The sequence below is a fragment of the Poecile atricapillus genome, chromosome 2, assembly GCF_030490865.1.
Source record: "Poecile atricapillus isolate bPoeAtr1 chromosome 2, bPoeAtr1.hap1, whole genome shotgun sequence".
Taxonomy (NCBI): Eukaryota; Metazoa; Chordata; class Aves; order Passeriformes; family Paridae; genus Poecile; species Poecile atricapillus.
The window spans coordinates 19,790,948-19,811,218 of NC_081250.1; the positions used below are offsets into that span (position 1 = coordinate 19,790,948).

Below are 20,271 nucleotides of genomic sequence, written 5' to 3' on the forward strand. Positions count from 1 at the left end.
TCAATGTTACTTCTTACCTCTCTTCTATTTACAGAAGGGAAAGCTTTCATCAAACTCAGAATATAAAGTCTAGTTAAGCTCTATTTGCATGTATTTGCATTGCAAGTTTGAGTCCTCAAGCATGGCATTTTTGCAGTTTGTATTCCATTTCTTTAGTTTTAGAATTTTTTTTAATATTCAACCTCTTAATTTGTGTCTCAACACATCTGCATGAATAGAAATACTGATTGTGTTGAGAGGCCAGCAATCATAGTTCAGATTTTTCAATACTTTTCAATGCTAATGATGGATTAAATTCCGTGTGCTGTTTTCGTGCATGTTTCTTCACACATTTTCATTTTTCTTTATGACTTAGAAGCACAGGAAACGTCCCCAAGCAGCTGGGGAAATTCAGCCTGCTCAGCTGCCTGTGCATATCTTTACAATAATGCCAAATCACCTATGCAGGAAACATTTCCAAATAGATTCTCTTTCCATAGACAGTGCCTGTAATATAGTCCTGTAAAAGCTCTTACAGAATTTCAGTATCTTTTCTGTTCTCAATATTGCCTTAAAAGGGAAATCCATGCCTGTTACTGGCCCTTAAGGTGTCATGTTAAGGTATGGCACAGATACAATGACTTTCAGGGAGAGTTTCCAAATAAAATCAAATGAAAAGTCTCTTTTTTGTTAGATACCCCAGTAGAAATTGAAAGATGATATGACATTTGTTCTCACATTTAAAGGGAAAAAAAAAAATCTGCTTTATTCTATGCTCTCTACTACACATACCTGTAAAAATTAATTTTCACATAGTACATACACTCGGACACTTTTCCTTGCTATTCAATGATAATTTGAATTATGGTTACTAGACTGTATTGAAATGCATGTTAAAATTTATTTTTAAAATCTGTTTTTAAAATGAAAACAATATCTAACATTCATTCTGCTTCTGTCAATGAGATGTGCTCCATTTCTTTGGGTTCAGAGTTCGAGCAGTAATCTCCACAATATCAGTTCATCAAGGCTGCATCACAAACTGTACTACTACAGCTAGCAGCACTTGACCCCTCTGAAGGCATTCTCAGTACACAAGCCAAACACTCAGCAGGCAAGACAATTCCATCTCACAATGCAACACTTAGAGATTTACATCCATTAAGGTTTCGAAAACCTTTCCCATAAACCCATAGACACATATAAGACAGCAACTTCAAAAACCAGTTATGCTCTTTACTACTTAAAATTTCAGCTGAATTAATTTTATTTATTTTAAAGGTAAGTCACTATTTTTTAGAATAATTGTTTATTTACAGTTGCCCTAATAAAAGGTTTAAAATGAAGTTCCAGACTGTATGCTCAAGCGGAGTAGTACTACACAAGTCAAACGGCCAAGTAGCAAAATCAAAACAAAACAGAAAAAAAAACACACACACAAGGGCTGTAGGCTTAGATGGATTTGACTTGATGGAATTTAATTTCACCAAACTCTTTCACAGATCTCATACAAAGAATAAACTGGAGAATAAATCAGCAATTAGTTTATATAGGAATTCTCATGTTAAATGTTTCATGAATACCTGAAAAAAACCTCATTAATTCTTACAATAAAATGCTTTATGTCTTTCCAGGAGGAGTGCTCATGATGCCCTTTATTAAACAGCCAAAACAAAACTTAATTTAAACATAAAATACATACAATTACTTTTGCAGTTTTGTTCTGTTTTGGCAATGAGGCACCATCTTGCCATAAAAAGCACTATATTCTTCATGACAGCTAATAATTTTGAGTTAAATTAAATCCCCACCTTCAGTGTTGTTGCTCAAATCCTTCAGGAAGGAACAGGAGGTAATCTTGTGGTGGGCTTGCAGCCGTGCCTGCTGAGCAGGCTCAGCCCGCTGCTCCAAGCGCCACCCGCATATGCCAAGCTCAAAAGTGGAAATCTGTGGTGCTAAAAGACAAGGAGAAACTATCACTTCTTAAGAAGCCATTATTTATGAAAGTATTCCCTATTAGAAAACTCTGCTTATAAAACCTCATGACAACATTTCTGCTTCTTCAAAAGGTTACTTCAAAAACCCTGTGTACCTCTGACTGCTGTCCTGTATTTCAGCCTGCCATCTTTAAATATTCTCAGAAATCACTCCCTCAAGACAAATTCTTCTTTCAAAGCAATGGAATGCTCTTTATGTTAGCCAGTCATCACAACCCTCATGAATTCAATTCCACAGAGAGAGTTGCCAGGTAACATAAAAACTGACATATAATAACAAGAAACATTTATTTACTTTTCTAGGTATTAGCTACAGAAAAATCACTTTTAATGGACGTTAAACTCAGCAGCATCTCCACAATGCTTGCAACAGAATATGTCTTTTTAGAGGCAAAAAGGTTCTGAATGCATCACCAGATATTTTTGGGAGCTTTTTAGGGGCACAGCATGCCTGACTAATCTAGTTGTCCTCAGCAATGGTCAGGATTTTAACCAGGATTGCACTATGAGAATGAAAGATCCACTTCATTGCAGGGGAAAGGTAATCTGGTTAAGACACACTATTAAATAGCTGTCAGGATATCACAGAGAAAACATAGAAATTCCTAATTGCATGGAGAAAACAGTTTCAGGTTAGTTTACATAGATGTTACTGTCTCCTTCATCTGAGAGACATATTATTCACATTTCTGACACCTCAGTGAAATGGCCTGTCCAGGCAGTGCTGCAAACCTTTCATTTCTTCCTTGTTCCAGTGCTAAATAAATGTGCACTGTTTTCAAACCATGTGCATAATGTGAGAAAGAGCTTGTCAAAAGCTTGTTTCCTCTGGAAAATGCAAAATTCCACAAGGGCCTGGAAACGGATGGATTTTGTCAAGTTTCAACATGCAAAAAATAATCTGCAAATTCTTTCAAAAGGAATAAAGATCTTCTTTTAATGCTTTTGAAGTAATGATATAAAACATTTTGAGTCATTCTGTGGGTCATTTTGAGTCTTTTTTTTTTTTAATTATTTTTATATATTTTTAGGTTTTGTTTTGGCAAAATACTCGTTTTCCAGCTCTTCATGCCACAGCATGTCAGACAACAGCAAGATTAGTATTTTGGATTTTCTGACTCCCATCCCTGTGGCAGTTCATCTCAAATACCTGCTTCTGTAATATTAAAGGCTACATCTTTGCAGGATTAGAATTAACTAAGGAATTAAGATTTTGTCAGTTGAAGTATTCATACTGGATTTTAGTCAAAATTTATATATTATAAATAATACATATATAATTACTTCATTTTTCCTGAGAAAAAAACATAACTTTGCAGTGAGGCTTTGTCACTTCTGTGTTACAAGTGACTTAAGGAGGACAAAAGCCTCGTTCTCCCTTATAGCATTCTACTTTCATGCCTTGGAGCTCTTTGCTTTCATCTCCATGTAGAGATCAGGACAGTCCTAGTGGGGTTCTTCACATACGTAATCTTTCAGGAGTTGGGAGGGAATTCTGCAGAGCAGCCACCTGGATAAGAATATGAAGCCTTTGAACAGAAGGTCTACTAAAGGTATAATTAAAGGAGATTTTGCATTGTGTGTTTCAGAAAATAACTAAAATATTTTCTATTTTACAGCCAAAGTATTTTTTTTTTCTGCAGCCTATATGCAAATGTACGATAAAAAGCTGTGGGGTTTTGAGTGATAAACTATTTGGCAGTTGTTTGGGAAACTACAGATTGTAGAGTATCTTAAATTGCTATACTGAAGATAGGGTTTTAGTAGTATTTTTTTCGATGCTTGAAGTTTAGTCTTCACCAGAACTGGACAACAGATTGAACTGGGACAGTTTGGGTGACAGGGGAAGGATAGAATGGAAGAAAGAACTCAAAGCATAATGAAATTACTTTTATATTTAACCATCACAGTTTCCATCAAGAGACTCCTGAAAGCACAAAAACTTAAGATATTTTACTCACAACCCTAAAAACATAGTCATATTAATGAATACAAATGCTCAGGTTGTCTCTTATGTGCATTTGTACTTGGATTAAAAATCCAGAAGGGTACATTAAAAATGCAAGTTTTAACTAGGGATTTCATGAAATTAAAGTGGTTTTCATTAAAAGTCTACTTATCCAGACATTGCATAAGGACTAGGGAAAAAATTATTTCAAATTCAACCAACCATTAGTCTGACCTTTTGTTTTAATTATTGGAAAATGTTGAGTAGTAACATTCCTCTTACAGGGAGAAAATTAAGATTCTTTGACCCTGTTTTTGGCTGCTGTGAGCCACTTAGATGTCACCTAATGAAGTTGACTTCTCCTAATGAGGAAGCACAGGATAAGAACTGGCTCTTATTAGAATATACCTGAGGCACTTAGTGCAGCAGCTCAATCTGTAAGCTACAGCATGGAGTTCAACAGCTGCAGTGTAAGTTAAGTTTAACACCTGGATTCATATGATATGCTGGGAACATACATCAGTTTTCCTTTTTTCCTGTTCCATCTCTTTGAGACAGTGCTTCATCTCATAGCTGATTTTTTTTGGTTTGTTTCTTTTTGCTTTAGAAGAATTTTGTTGAAATACTCAATGTATTTTTACAAACAGATCTCCCACAGGAAGTGGTGAAACAAGTACATAGGTTTCTTGAATTATAGAAATCTAAATATATATGACTGCTAGCATCATTAAATTAGGGTTTGTGTCATGCTTTTAATGCGATCAGCTTGAAATTGTTTAGCACTCTAATATATTAATACGCATGTGCATCTCTTTTCAATATTTTTTTTCCTACAGGGCAATCTAGGGAGCATTATTTAGGAGTATGGTTCACAGAAAACCAACCATGGAACCTAGCTTGGTCTGTGTCAAACACTGCTTTTCATATCTTGAGTTCAGTTTAAAGTCTAAACCATCTGTGCCCATGCCAAGAATAAAAGAAAAACAAAGGAGGCTCTTTGAATCAGAACTGCACTCACCTGAGGATGTGACACAGGTGCCAGAGGGCAAAGCCCTTGTGTAATACAGAGCAGCAAGCAACTTCATTTATGCTAGGATGGGTGGCATTCCTTTTGCATGGAAACACATTGGGTTGAAAAGGGAAATAGGAAATGCTTTGCTAAAGAATCCTGACATGCAGGGATGGTCTGACTGCAGAGATGACCAGCCTGACATTACAGCTCTTGGATGTAGCAGAGCAGAACAGCATAACGCCACTGCACAGCAGAGGATCAGGACCTTCACACATTTAGAAATACACGAGTGCCTTGGGAATCTTCTTAGTCAGCTCCAAAGCTTTGCCTGAGCTGGCTGAACACATCAGTTCTTCAGCCAAAACCAGCAGATCTTTTTTACCCACTGAGCCCTACATCTATAATGTATCAGATTTCTTAAAGTATTTATTGTCTTTCTCTGTAACTGTGTTTAGATGTGAAAAGACAGATGATTGTTAGGGAAATGAAAATGAGCCAGATGAAAACACTTAGAGTTAAAAAAGCATTTGAATAGCAAAACAATTCAATTGTTTTTTCTCTTCTAATCCAAGGAAAAGACAATGTAAAATGACCTGGCTCCTGAAAAACAGGTATTCTTACCACGTGCTATAGAACATCCTTCACTAAAGGTAATATCATCAATGGCAACACTTTCACCTTGTCTCTGTGTCTCCAACATCACCGAAAAGATAACCTAAAGAGATTAACAGCATGTGAACAAGAAACAGAGTTTACCAGTGTCACAGACAAAACAAAAATCAAAAAACATACACCATGGAGTATCTATTGGAAATATGAAAACTCTAATCACTTATTTAACAATTTTGCAGGATTATGATCCTGTCTTTTTCACACATCTGTGGCTTTTTCACCCAAACCAGATAGGTAGTCCAATCATCCAACTCAAGATTAAAGTAGAATTTAACAGGAAGGATATGAAAATCACAATAAAATTCCTTAAAATCTAAGCAAGGATCATGAAAATTAAGGAATAGAACATAAAAGATTTTGTGTTTTATCAAGCCATTATTCCAGGGAGACTCGTAACGTGAACATTTTCTGGTTGATTTCAGAATTTCTCAGAAACCTGGAGAAAAGCCAGAGCAGAAAACACCATTATTCAGAAACCTTTCATCAGGTTTTTAGCCAAAACAAACCTTGAGGAGTACTTGGTTGACAGCTACTCTGCTCTAATGTTACAACAGTGTGGTTTTTTTTACCCCCACTGAAGTCTTCTATACACCAGAAGTTACAAATTTCTTACTTTTCTATCTTAAGGGCAGATTTCAATCCACATTTGTAAATGTACAGACTATTACAAATTTTCTGCAGTGGTCTACAGGGGAACTGACTGATCAATCACAGTCCTTGGGAAAACACAATGAAATCATACCAATCAAAGCAACCCAACAAATCAATCTTATGAATAACATTCCCTAAATTATTCCCTGGCCACATCTTGGAATGGAACAGTTCCAGGATTTTCCAGAGTCTTGGAGGCACAATCTACCTTGAGGTACATTCTAGCACTAAATAAGGAATTCACAGTGTTAGAAATAATTTTTCAAATATTACCTTGAGAGTTCAGCAACAATATTGTGCTTAGTTTAACACATTGGTGTAGACAACTTTTAAATTAACCAGTTTTTTCGCTGTACAACATGACAGAACTTATCCAATGATATCACCACTGTTTTATGAACTGGAATTTTTTTGAGGGGTGTAATCCTTTGACTTTTGTTTGTTTTACTGAACCTGCAGTTGGCTTGCCCAAGAAGAATGGCAGCCATATAATTTTCAAAAATACTTTTCTATGAATGAAATGTCACATCTTGGAAATTTGCTCCTTTGATTTGTTTCAAAAATCAGTATTTTTAATTCTTGAATTCTGCTGCAATTATATGTGCAGCTAATGTGTACTTCCACAACATCACCACATGAAGGACCAATAATATATTCCTATTTTCTGCTTCTATCATGGCATGGTTTCAGGTAAGTTCCTAAAACAATATCATGCACTGTTTTATAATTATAAACATCAGAAATATTATTTAATATCAAGAATTTGGCAAATATTTTACCTTTGCACAGTGATGTTTTATTTTGAACTCAAAATTTAGTTATTAATAACTTCATTTAAATATAAACCTACCTATACCTTGTATCTGGGGTTTCATAGTCAGATTTTTTTATATAGTGAGATAAAGTTATTTAGACAATGCTAAAGAGGAACTAGCTCTCTTTGCTGGAGCAAAATCAGAGGCTGCTTCAAGTTCATATTCCATCAGAGCACATGAATGAACCTGTGTTTCCTCAAAACTCATGAACCTGTATGAACCTGTGTTTCCTCAAAACTCATGAACAGTCTCTCAGCTTCCCCACATCCAGAAGATAATATTACTAGATGCCTCCAGCTGCTCTTGTGTGTAAAGAAGATTATCCAGGCTTTATCTGGTGCAGGTACCCAGCTGACCTCCCCTGAGTTCAGTCCAGTAATAACCAAAGTGACTCACACCCAAGTTTACTCCAGAAAGGAAACATTCAGTTTTCTTTCTCACACAAAGTCTAGAGCTCTTTAAGCTCAGTAACAAAAAAATTTCTACTCAGAGGCACTATTTGTTCCTAACTGCAATGGTCTATAGCCATGCAATATCTGTGAGCAGCAGATCAAATGGCCATTGCAGCTCCATTAGTGGCAGGAAGGTGCAGGGGGACTGAAGGTGGGATCAAACACAAGCTGGGCTGATGCCACAACGCAGCCACAGGAGCAGATTGCAGCACAGCAGCAAAGCACAAGGTAAAACAGGAATCAAGCACAAAGACACAAATGAACCCCAAGCCTAGAGAACCCTTTCCCTTAATGAAGTCTGGGAGACAGAAATTTGTTCTCAGTAAATCAGAGGGAAAGTAGCTTAGAAGAGAAAACCATGATGCAGTTCTCCAAAACCCAGCCAAAAACAGACATACTGAGCTTCCTGCTTGTTCAGCAGTTAAACCACTGGCAACCTTTGTATTTCAGAATTCCATAAAATGGAGATTTTTAAATGCCAAACTATATTCTGTATCACATGAAAATAATCCAGACTCTTTGCAGGAAGAGACTCTAGTGTTAAACAGTCAACATCAAAATGAGTGAAGAAAATAAGCGGTTATTATTCAGAGGTAGATTTTAAGTAAAATCTCACTTCAAATGTGTTTTTAAAAATGACAGAAGTATTAAAGCACCATATTTCAAAGTGATTTGTACATCCAAATAAAAATTGTTTGACTCTCATAATTTTTTTTTCATAGAAACATTAATAAACAAAATTTTATCTTGAAAAATGCCACAGGTGTCCCTGTAGGCAAAGTATCTTGTCATATAAAAGAACAAGTGCAAAAGGGGAAGTGAATTGCATTCACTTGTATGACAGTGATATCTTGCAAGTTGTCACTAGAGCAAAATGTGAGAACAGAAGAAAATTTCCTCAGCTTCAGACTCTAGGCTTTGTGAGGTGCTGAGCTGTGTTTCTTAAGTCAATTGTAATGATTACTGCAGTAAGTTTGACACCTGCCTCTTTAAAGCTGGACTCTGCCCATCAGTTCACTTGATAGAGCCCAAAGGATAACGAGGTTTACAAGCAATAATCTAATTAGGATTTGACCTAGCAATTCAGAGGAAGCAGATGCCATATTGTATTAACCATTCCCAGACTGAGTCAATTTTCCAAGTAGGATAAGAGATGGAACAAATAAACCTAGAAGTAAGCCCTTCCTGTACAACCTCAGATTGCTATACATACATTCTTATCAGGTAGAGGCAAGTTATTAACCAATAACAACGTTGATACTTGTTGAGTTGGGTATAGGTATTTTGCAATATACATTCTCAGAAGAGTTGAGCAGGCTAGTATTGCTTCAAAAATCGAAATCCTGTTGCTTTAGCACAATATGGAAGTCAAGGAATTATGTTACTCATTTGGTTCATTGAAATGAGGTTGTGCTGCCATGCCTTCAGGTTTGTATGCTAAGCAACTTCACAGTAACTGCTGTAGCAGGAAAGGCCTCTCATTTTCTTCTCTGCTCCCCACTTTCTCTCCAGTATTATGCATAGCAGTGACTGTAAATCACCACAATATTATAGCCCTAAGTTGCATTCACTCTGCTAATGTTTTTTGTAAATGCACATGTAAAAACATTTAAATAGCCTATGATATTTGCATTGCGTTCCAGTGGCTTTGAGCAAAATTAAACCATTTGCATGTGTTCTGTGACAAAGACTCAAAGCTGCAATTAATAGTACAGTATAATTAATAGTACATTAATTAATAGGATGGTGTTTTTCACCTGCAGTACCCCTATAAAACAGTATCTCAGTGTAAAATGCAGTTTCCTATATAAATGAAACCTTGAGTTTATCAGTCCAATTAGACTGAGGCTGAGAGAATACTGTATTGAAAGTTAAAATCACAAGTATATCAGCTCTATGGGCTGGTAGATAATTTATGGCTCAATGAGATTTTTATTTAAGACACTAGCACAGTTTAAGCAAAGTTTGGCATCAGTTTTAACACCATTAAGCGATAAGAACAAGCTGTATTTGTTAATGCAAGCTATGATCTTTAAAATGGCTTTTTTATCATTTCCCTCATGATAGTGCTTTTTTTCATTTACAAAATATTGAGTGCTGACCTATTAAAAAAGGTCTACAATTTATAAACCATTTAAGAAGTGTCCTTTACAGTAACCTCAATTTACTAACCTCATACTTTTCGGTGCTCTTGATTGTAATGGTATTTACGTTCCACTGATTTCGTAGTTCTCCTGAAACTTGCCAAATGTTTGTAACAGTATCTTCAGAGTGCTTCTGGAGCCCCACCATAAATGTTCCACTCATATGACTGACCCAGTAATGAAATCTAATCTAGGAAATAGAAGAAGGTTTGATTATTCCAGGGAAATACTATGGCAAACAGTGTAATCCAAAGAATGTGCATCAAAATACCTGGCAAAGGTGTTCTTCATCAGTTGGAAGGAAAACACTTGTCCTTAAAGCTGCAGAAGAGGATTGCATTTCAGAGGACAATGAGAGGAAATAAGCTATTTAAAGGAATAAAAAGAGAAAACTTAGAAGCTTGAAAAAAAAACCAACAAACAAACAAAAAACCCAATAAAACAAGAAGAGCAATATTCACAGGTATAAATTAATAACTAAAAAGCCAGCTAGAATTGTTTCCCCAGAAAACATTAATAGCACTTGTAGCCACTGTGTTCCAAGCCTTTTTTCATGTTCAATATTGTCACGGTATTGCTCCATGTTCCAGCTAAGATTTTAAGTAGGATTCCAAAATGTTTCATGTGGTGATGTCTTGAATACTCCACTTAGAAGTGCAACATTTTGGGACAGAGTGAGACTAACTCAGAAAGCTGATCCAAAGGCCTTAAACTCCAGTGACTGAGTAGATAACATATTTCATGCCCAAACGTCCAACTGCTGTAAACAACATTTATCATGACAGTTCAGGTCTTTGAGGAGGTGCTGGAACATGGGAGAGAAGACTGCTTTTCCACCATGTGTTCTCATGGGTTGAAAACTGGTGGTGTCTGGGCTCTGCCTGGTCAGCAAATTGCCTCACTGCAGAGAGAAAGCTGTGGTATCCCTGTACGTATTCCAATATAAAAGGTTGTCTTCAGGATCTCAAGGCTACCATTAAAGATACCATTACCTTTCATTTACAAAACAAGTCCTTGCTTCACTTGAAAATCACTCACTCAAAAAGAGTCAGTGAACTATGGTTGTTGCCATGCCCTTTGATTAAGTCTCTTCCTGATAGTATTGTTTCAGATCTTATAACAGATGCCAGGCAATCACCCTATTTTAGGATATCAAATACAGGAACTCAAAATTTGGCTCTTCCTGAACACAAAGATTTCAGGATGTAAGATGAAAAATAAAAAAAAAACAGAAAACACTCAATCTATTTTTAATTCTTTTTCATCCTTTCTCTTCTCTTCCCCTTCCCAAACTCCAATGTCAAGTAACTTGCTGTCCTCTGACATTGCAACGAGGAAGATGAAGGAGAAAAAAGGCCAAGCAGGACTCAAGGGAAAAAAATAATTCTAAAAATAAAGATTAATACATTAACCAAATATCAGAGGATAGATCAAAACATCTAAAAACCTAATTTATTAAACCAGCCCCCTTGCCCTCTCAGCCTTGTGTGGAACTGGAAAGCCCCTGATGAAGCACCAGCAGCCCAGCTCAGGGCTGGAGCCAGTCGAGCAATCCCCCACAGAGGAGCATTTTGCAGGCTGCTACCAGGGCAGTGGCCGCACTGCCCCCAGATTTTAGACCTTTCCTGACTGCTCAGGCAGCACTTTCAGAGCCTGCCAGCTGCAAGGGTATTGCTCCTACCCACAACAGATGGCTTGGTGTATCTGCAGAGCCCTATCCCTGGCTCCAATCTGTTCCACTGGATGTCAACTTCCATGAAATTTTGAATTATTTTCTTTTAGTTCTCCAAAGATGAATGTGTCTAAGAGTAAAAAAATTATATTTATATTTCACCTGCCACAGGAATTTTAAGTTTTACACGGATAGGGAAGAAATAGTAATTTTAAGGAATTCTTTGAACAGTCATTTTACATAAAATCTCTACATAGAGAATAGTTTCATCTAGAAAAATCAGGTTGTGTTTTGTTTTGGGGTTCTCTTAAAGTGGTTGTCACTGGTCTGTTCAATTACTTTTTCAGTGAAAAAAAAGATCCATGAGAAACAGACCTAAAGAGAGATGTTTTGGGTTCTAGTAAATGATTATAAAAATCTTCGAAGGAGTTAAATTTACCAAGGGATCTTTGCTTTTCTGCTAATGTGTGTGTTTTATCCTGATGGCAGGAAGTCTTCCCTTTAACACTCTGCCATACAGAGCATACTGCTCAGTTGTCACAATAGAGAAAATAATTTCTGGGTTTTAAACAGGAACCAACATAAAACCGATTACAAAGTGTGCTGAGTCACCGCAGTGGGAAAACTCGACTCACTGCCATAAGATAGATATTTCCTAGGCAATTAGAATCAGCATTTACAAAATGAAAGTACAGTTTAGACATTCTCCAGGTAGAAAAATAAAAGCAAATTAATAGATTGTATTTAAGTCTCCTTAGATATTCAGTTCATGGATCTGAGCACACAGCCCCTCAGAAAGCTGAATAGCTACCAGTAGTCGAGCTTCCTGCTGCCTGAATAAAATAACTCAGATTAACATGGCCACTGCACAATTCAGACCAGGCAGATACATCAGTGACTGGAGGCCCAAAACAAGTAAATGTGAACAATGCAGGTGACTGAACAGTTTGCTTCATCAGCAAGAAACACTTCAGTCGATAAGCCTCAATCTTTTGCTGGCTTTGGCTGGTTTTTTAAGTCAAATTTTCCCTTCCCCACCAATTTCTAATGATTATTAGAGTATCTTTGTAGCGTTTTCTACATCCTGACATGGTGTGTACTACCAATCATTCACAAATTCTAGAAACTTCTACTACAGCAAGACTGTTGCCTGGCTAACCTATTTTTATTCTGGTCAGGTTTGCTATATTTGTGTTCCATGGTACTTTTGGTGTTTTTTAATGTATTTCTCAATGAGAAAATCTTTATTATTTTAAACTATTTCACCACTCTCATACTTGAAATAAAGCTTGTGTTTATGAAAAAGTTTGGTATCTGCTCACATTTTTGTGCCAACATTGGTTTAAATCAACACTTATTTAAGAGCAACCTTATCTTTGGAAGAATAATACACACAGCAGGATGTATTCTGAGATACACACAAGCAAAAACCGAAGTTGCTAAAATCACATCACATATATGAAATTCCCTAATTGCAAAATATCATGAGAATTGTCCTCTATGAAACGAGAATTGGCAGGAAAATCTAGAGTGGCGTTTTGCTCTTTTCTTCAATAAAAAACCCCTTAAATTTGGGTTTCACTTTCATCTGCTGATTTCTAGGCAAGTTTTCCATACATTCACCTCAAAACCACCAATTTATACTCAGCATTATAGGGAACTTCTACCTATTTGGTGGTTTATGCCATGTGTAGGGGATGCTACTTCAGAACAGCGCAGATTTCCACACTCCTGGTTCATCACGGATTGGGAACTGGGTGTAGAGCACCTGAGATAATCACAACAACACTTGAATCCTACATAGGATTCTCTTCCTGAGCATGCTCCAGCATTGCATGCCTGCCTCCAGGCACTCGCCAAGAGGGCTGCCAAAACACAGCTTGTGCCCAGGAGAGATGAGAGGATGTGGGTGGAGACAAAGGGAAAGGGGATAACAGAAAATAGGGAGAACTAAACAGCTATTGTATTACAGGATGTATCACAGAAGGAAAAGCAGGGTTAATCTGGCCATGGGACAAGTACAAAAGGTGTATTTTGTCTGAGGACAGAGAAAAGGAATTACTTAGATGAGAGACACTCTTCAAGGTAAAGCAGAATTGTAAGAAAATTTAGAAATCAGCTGGCTCAAAGCTTATTCTGACTCCAAATACAAAGTTCTCTCTCTCAAAATATTTGGACTAGTAATATTAGTCACAGAAGACAGACACACACACTCCAAGCATTTACCAGTTCAAGAAAACATGAAAATACTTCTCAAAATTTCAAAACTTTGCAATCATCAAGACTGAATTTACCACCTAATATCTCCAAAACAAATAAAGATCACTCTGGTAGATAAACACAACTTTTGGAACTGATTACTTGCTCCTCTATGATAACAATTGCTTACTGGAATACTGTCTCTCTCCCCCTCCACCCCACCCTTGAATTCTGCATTACTGTAATTGCAATCACCTTAAAACAAAGACACAAGTCCTCAGGAAATGTGACAGAATATAATTGAAAACTCCAGAAATTAGAAAAATTTAGCAAACTAAGTAGAAAACTACATTTTTTGTAGGAGTCCATGGTTTCCTCAAAGAGCATGAGGAGCCTTACCACTCTCATTTCCATTGTGGTCTGAGTATGGTGGTCCCATGCCAGACTGACCATTTCTTCTTATCCAGCCAGGGTGTAAATTGAATTCAGGAAGAACTCTGCATAGATTGGTTTCAAAATCACAGCTGTTCCAGGAGGAACCTGAATTGAAGCAAACAAACAAAAAAATTAAAAGCTTAAAAACAGAAGCAAAAGAATATTTTTTCATCATCACTTGCTGCTTAGCTAATACACAGAAACACTCTGAACAGGGTCCTGAAAAAAAAAATAAGGAACACCAGAATATTTAAATAATGAGCAAAGAGAAATAGTGAAGTGAAAGAGAGACAACTGAGAATGAATACTAGGACAAAAAACCCAAACAATTAACCAACTCCTTCCTTCACCAAGCTAAATCCAAATTCATCCATTTATGTTTTATTAATACAATATGTTTGCTTTTCATCACAAATATGTGTGTAGTTACCTCTTTATAGGAAAATATCCAAACTAGTATAGTTAATATGCAGAGATTGTTCTTAAAATACGCTGCAGCTCCAAGGTGAAGAATTCGTCCAGAGTTCTTGCATGGAAAAACAAAGACTTAGCTACAGGATGTAATCAGAGAGAATGTTTGTTTTTCTTTTATTCCACATCATTCAAACAAGAGACAAAATGAATCCTCAGAATGGCATAGTGTCCCCACTTGCCTTTCCTCTTTCTTATTTATTCCAGTACATGTCACAATGTGGTGAGCAAGGGGTATTTTTCCCCCTTCCAGATTCCCCTGTAAAGCAGCACAGGTTGGAAAAGGGAGGCAGAACACCTTTCTAGCACAGAACCCAGTTTGGTGCACGAGTCCATTCAAGCAATTTGAGGTAGGAATGGGACCAGATAAATAACTGCTTACTGGGGTGAAGGGACAGATGTTGATTTTTGCATGGGTGTCAAGCAGCTCTTTATGCATCATATCCAAGCCGAATGAAAGTGTTTGGACGCGCTTGACAGGCTGGACAGCCCCATTCCTTGAAGCACTTTCTGTAGTGGTGGAAGGATTCAATTAAAAATAGGTCTTAGTAGATGGAGCTGTAAAGAGCAGACTTACTGCACCTTCAGCCCAAGCAGAGAGGCCAGTGTGTGGTACTGTCTCCAGATTTTTTGTCCTGTGTGAAAACTTTCAGTTCCCCTGCCCTTTGTCTTGCGCAGCAGAGGAAGGGGACAAAGACCCTGCCTTCTAACTGGGATTCTGGTTAGACACAAGAGCTAAAATGTCTTCACACTCCCTCTCAAATTGGTGCTTGCTCCAGGCCCTGCTGATGCTTCTTGTCTAGTCTGGATTCACATAGTTCACTAGTCATTTTAAGTAAAGTTGCAACTGCAGCATTGATAATCGCACTACGATTTTCAGTTTCATGACTTTCATATTCATATCACTTCACTGCAATAATTAATTACAAGGTGAGTGAGGAGAAACAGAAATAATTCACACAAGCATTCCAGACTCAAGTTAATGTGCAGTTTGGCTGAGTCATCAACCAACTTTTCAGCGTTGCTTTTATTCCTTAGATCCTTAAGTGGCTAAGAGGCATGCCAGAGGTTCATCAAAAACACTAACACTGCTGAAGTGTATCTGCTTGACATTACATGAGATGCACCAAACCACATTCAATATTTCCTCAAGAATTTTCTCATACCTGAAAAAACAATTGTAAATTAATATGCATGAAATTGCAATAATTGTATCGTATAATATTTTTTTAAAAAAATAATTCATCATTATTTTCCAAGGCAATATTCATTTTCACAGAATATATAACTTCAAAGCAAACCAATGTAAATTTGCTTGGAGATAGATTTACAAAAGTAAAGTCACTGTTTAAAGAGGAAAAGTTCAGAAGGAAGAAATGTGTGGGATTTTTTAGATATTTTTTTCGGAATTTCCTGTGAACTTAGAAAATCTAAAATAACTTCTAAGAAAAAATTCCAAGTCTCACAGCAACAGACTACAGTTAAAGTGTGCATGTGTATAAAATCTCATTTTCGGATATTCTGGGAGAAAAATAATTAGTTGTCATTCATTTCCAGGCAAATATTTTGCAGTATGAAGACCAAATGAACAGTAAAACTGGAATTCCAATTTTTATATATTTTCACCACAGAAGGTTCCTTAAATCTGAGCAAAGCCCACAGAAAAAGAGCAGGAAACTGTCACCAACATGAGACCAGGAGATGAAAACTAGCAGAAAAATAACTTTGCAATAATCCCAAATCCCAGGAAAGAGTGGTAGCAGGACAGATCTTTGATTTGGCAGCCTGATCTGTACCTTCATGTCTGACAGCTGACTTATCTCCTGAACTAATCCAGAGCAATATCCAAGCAGCCCCAGCACACAGCCTGTCCCATGAAGCCCAGTTCTACACCTCTGGCTCATTCACATGAAACACAATATAATTTAATATGTAAGGCTTTTCCAGAGACCATAGGTTCATTTTTCTATACTAGTCTTTGGAGAAACCTTTAATTCTCTACTTTCATATAAGCATTTGTCCTTAGCTGCATTCCCACAACAGACATAAAAACCCTCCACAAAAGATAATGGAAGAATGCACCTCTTGTTCCATATTCTGCAATCAGAATAGAAAATGCTGCCTGGAGTAAATGCCCTTTCTGGGGAAACCAAGACCAAGCACAATGAGGATTTCAAGGCTATGCAGTGGAACTTAATATAACAATCTCTTGTTCAAGGGATAAAAATATATGCCAACTTAAGATGTGTTAGACATGTCAGGAAATTCAACAGGCTTTGCCATTTCAACAGGCACTGCCATTTAATACAGTTTTGTATAGCACAGAAAACTTACAAAAATGTATGTACAAAATACAAAACTCACAAAAATACCAATACAGTCTTAATAATTGTCTTATTTACAGAGAAATAAATAACAAATATCCTAGACCTGATCCTAGACCGCTCCAAACAGATCTCTGCATCCTGCTTGGATAACACAGGGAGTCCTATCAGAGGAAGAAAATCTTTATGTAGCTGGACACAGAATTGTAATTTCAAGAACCTGGATTTAAGTTACTGCTCTTTCTCACAGATTTCAGCTGAATTCAGTGATTGCTAACATGCAATCAGTTAGCAGTTTTCAATGTGGACATAGCCAGAGGCTCATCTAAAGACTACTTGTTTTATACTTACAGTGAAATTTTAAAATCCCAACAAAAATGGTAGCTTCTTTTGTTGCATAATGAGTAGGAGAACTTAGATAAACATTTTAGTTAGAATTAATTTTTTTTATAAATCCAAGTTCTTCTTTGGGCTCAGAATAAAAATCCTCAAGGAGAAGCACTACCTTATGCATCTGCCCGGGTTTCACCTAGGGCAGAGTTCATTTCTTCTCAGTAGCCGTTCAGTGCAGTGTTTTGGATTCAGAATGACAGTGGTGATAACACACTGATGTTTTTGGTTTTTGCTAAGTCATATATATCTTATGGCAAGAAATTATTTATTGCCTTTGTCTCCTACTCTGCCAGTGAGGAGTCTGCAGGGTTGGCTCAGTTGACCAGAGCCTGGTGTTAATAACACCAAGGCTGTGGGTATGGTCTGAATTTGGGCCATGCACTTAAGCATTGTACTCAGTGGTCCTTGTGGGTCCCTTCCAACTCAGAATATTCTGGAATTCTGTAGAAAAAGAAAAGAAAACTACCAAAACTGGGGGAGGAGCATAGCGGGGAAAGGTCATGTCCACTATATAAACCAGGGGAAGTTAGCTGGAAGCACAGCTGATCTGGGATCAAGAAGTGGAGGTCTGGCATCAGTCAGCGAGTGGTGAGCAATTGTATTGTACATTACTTATATTTTTTTCCTTTTTGTTATCATTATTATTTACCATTATTACTCTTACCATTGTTTTACTTAATTTTCTTTTTATTTTCAATTAATAAACTCTTCTTATTATGGATGCTAACTCTGAAACAGAGTGCCTGTAAAAATTACAGGCCGCATAGCTTCTCAGTCTTGCCTGAGAAAGTGGCCTGGGAAATTCATGGGGAGGATTTAAAACAATCCTCAGAGACAGAAAACAGCCTTCGTGGTGCTGTTTGTCTGTTCTTTGTTTTCTTTGCAGGAGAAGGTTGAGGGGTGGTATACCCCACTGACCAATGATGGTGATGTAGTAGTTTGCTAACCAATAAGAGTTTCCTTTCTGTACTTTCCACGTATCAGTCTATAAAAAAGACCTGAAGCAATAAACTAAGAGATATTCCCCTGTTCGACTCCAAGAGAGTCTGTGTCGTTCGTCTCGCCGTTCCTAATAGAGCGACATTCTTATCTCAACACACAAGTTTTACTATGATTCTCCTCCCCATTCCACCACAAGCAAGTGACTGTGTGGTGTTTCATCTCCAGCTGGGCTTAAAAATTATTGAAATTATTTGCAGCACCATTTTGTAATACAGTATTCTGGAAATACTAGAATTCTGATGCAAATTTACTCAGACAATAGCTGTTAAAATTCTCTCTCACCACTTAGATCAATTCCTTACAGGAAACAGCACCAATTGTATTTGTAACCAATGCGTGTGACATTATGCTAGGGTAATCAGTTGCTAATCAGCTCATGAATTCAAAAAAATTTCCACCCTAGTCTAGACAAAAAAAAACCAAAAAGTGTAGCTTATACCTTGGTCTCGGTATTTTGTATTAAATCTGAATTCTATCAAACAAGTTTCCCACAAATTAAGGAAAAATGTATTACTTGATGAATCTTCACTGAATTTTGAAGAGGAAACACTTGCTTTGCAATGTAATATCCACATGAATATTCATGAGAGTCTTGCACTTAACAAGTGTTGAAAAAGAAAAAAAGCATGAAAAATCAAACTGAAGCTGGAATAAACTTTTCTTAAATAAATGAAGAGGGTAAAAAAAAAACAAACAGAAAAAGAGTTCCGAAACATTTTTTAACATGAAAACATCCCCCCTAGTTCTCTCTGCTGTCACATTCAGTTACCAAACTGTATCACACTTCTGCTCAGACTCACCTTGTTTCTCATCACCTCTGTCTCCACAGCAGTCGGTGGAGATGCACACTTCTCCAGGTGGAGCAGAGGAGCCATCACCACGCTGGCATCCACTTGCTGTGGATGACTGAGTATCCACCGCAGCAAAGCAAGACAGCACACAGATGTATACGAGCCTGTTCATGGGCTGTGTTACTATCCAAGCCTTCACTTGGGAAATAATTACTGAAACTGCCTAGTACTGGTCATGAGGTGCCTTTGACCAAGCTTTATGTTTACACACATCTCTCTAAGAGATGTTTTTAAAACCTCACTTTCTTAATCTGCAGCTTATAGGAAGTATGGCTTCTACAAAGCAGTGACTTTCAACCTGGTATGTCTTAGGATAATATTTAACTAAATATAAAGTTTTATGACTAAAATATATTGGCACATGCTATGCAAGTCAACTGTATATCATTAACTTACCGATTGGATTTATTACTCTGTGGTTTGAAAATATATTAGATAAGAAAATAACAGGAAATCAAAGTACAATTACTATGAGACCAACATTCACAAAGATCTCTATTCACTCAGAAGGAGTTGACAAATGCTTACAAAATGTATGAAAAGTTTGTACATCAAATGTGGAAAACAGTCGAGAAATTCAAAATTGATTTTGCATGAAAGGGATTGCAAATCAGCGCAATCAGACTGACTTCTCTATCCTGCAGGTCACAGTCCTTTGTGCGAGGCTTTTTTAGTCACACCTTTCACTGCATTTTGGTGTTTCACCAAATCACAGTGGCTCTGGCCACACCTTCAGACAGACAACTCAAGGATCTTCAAATGGAGGAGGAGGACTTGGGAGGGAGATCCAAACAATCAAAAAAGTCAACCGTGTGGGAGAACATTGAATCAGTTTGTTTCATTCAGCCTAGCATCACATGAAATCAGGGAAATTGTTTTAATGAAGTAGTTTAAATACTTTAGATGCCCCAAACCCAGGGATGGAGTGCTAGTAGGAAAAAGAGAGGATAATTGCAAAATTTGCAAGGCAAATAATGGTGATAACTAGACAAAATAAATCTGGCAATCATGTAAGTATGGCACTACTTTTATAGGAATAGTGGGATGAAAACATTTCCTTAGTGGCAGCTTGTAACAAGTAACCGATGCCAGCAGGACTGGAGATTTTGTCACCTACAAATTCACAAAATCAACTCAGGGGAATGCACATTCCACTGTGCATAACTCTGATTCACCTGTTAGCCCTGGTGAGCAGAAATAAGACAAGATATATCTCTGTGACTAAAGTGTGCTGATTGGAATGCGAAGTGCCGT

General features: G+C 37.1%; 1 protein-coding gene across 1 annotated transcript in view; it reads right to left on the minus strand.

The window, feature by feature from the left end:
* Nucleotides 1-19,129, minus strand: part of MALRD1 (MAM and LDL receptor class A domain containing 1) — a 239,243-nt gene extending 220,114 nt beyond the window's left edge. The window contains exons 1-6 of the mRNA XM_058831049.1: nucleotides 18,951-19,129; nucleotides 13,941-14,065; nucleotides 9,942-10,036; nucleotides 9,699-9,860; nucleotides 5,558-5,651; nucleotides 1,791-1,934 (exon numbers count right to left, since the gene is read on the minus strand). Of these exons, the coding sequence (XP_058687032.1) occupies nucleotides 1,791-1,934; nucleotides 5,558-5,651; nucleotides 9,699-9,860; nucleotides 9,942-10,036; nucleotides 13,941-14,065; nucleotides 18,951-19,129 (799 nt within the window). The remainder of the gene's footprint in view (nucleotides 1-1,790; nucleotides 1,935-5,557; nucleotides 5,652-9,698; nucleotides 9,861-9,941; nucleotides 10,037-13,940; nucleotides 14,066-18,950) is intronic.
* Between the last annotated feature and the right edge of the window lie 1,142 nt (nucleotides 19,130-20,271).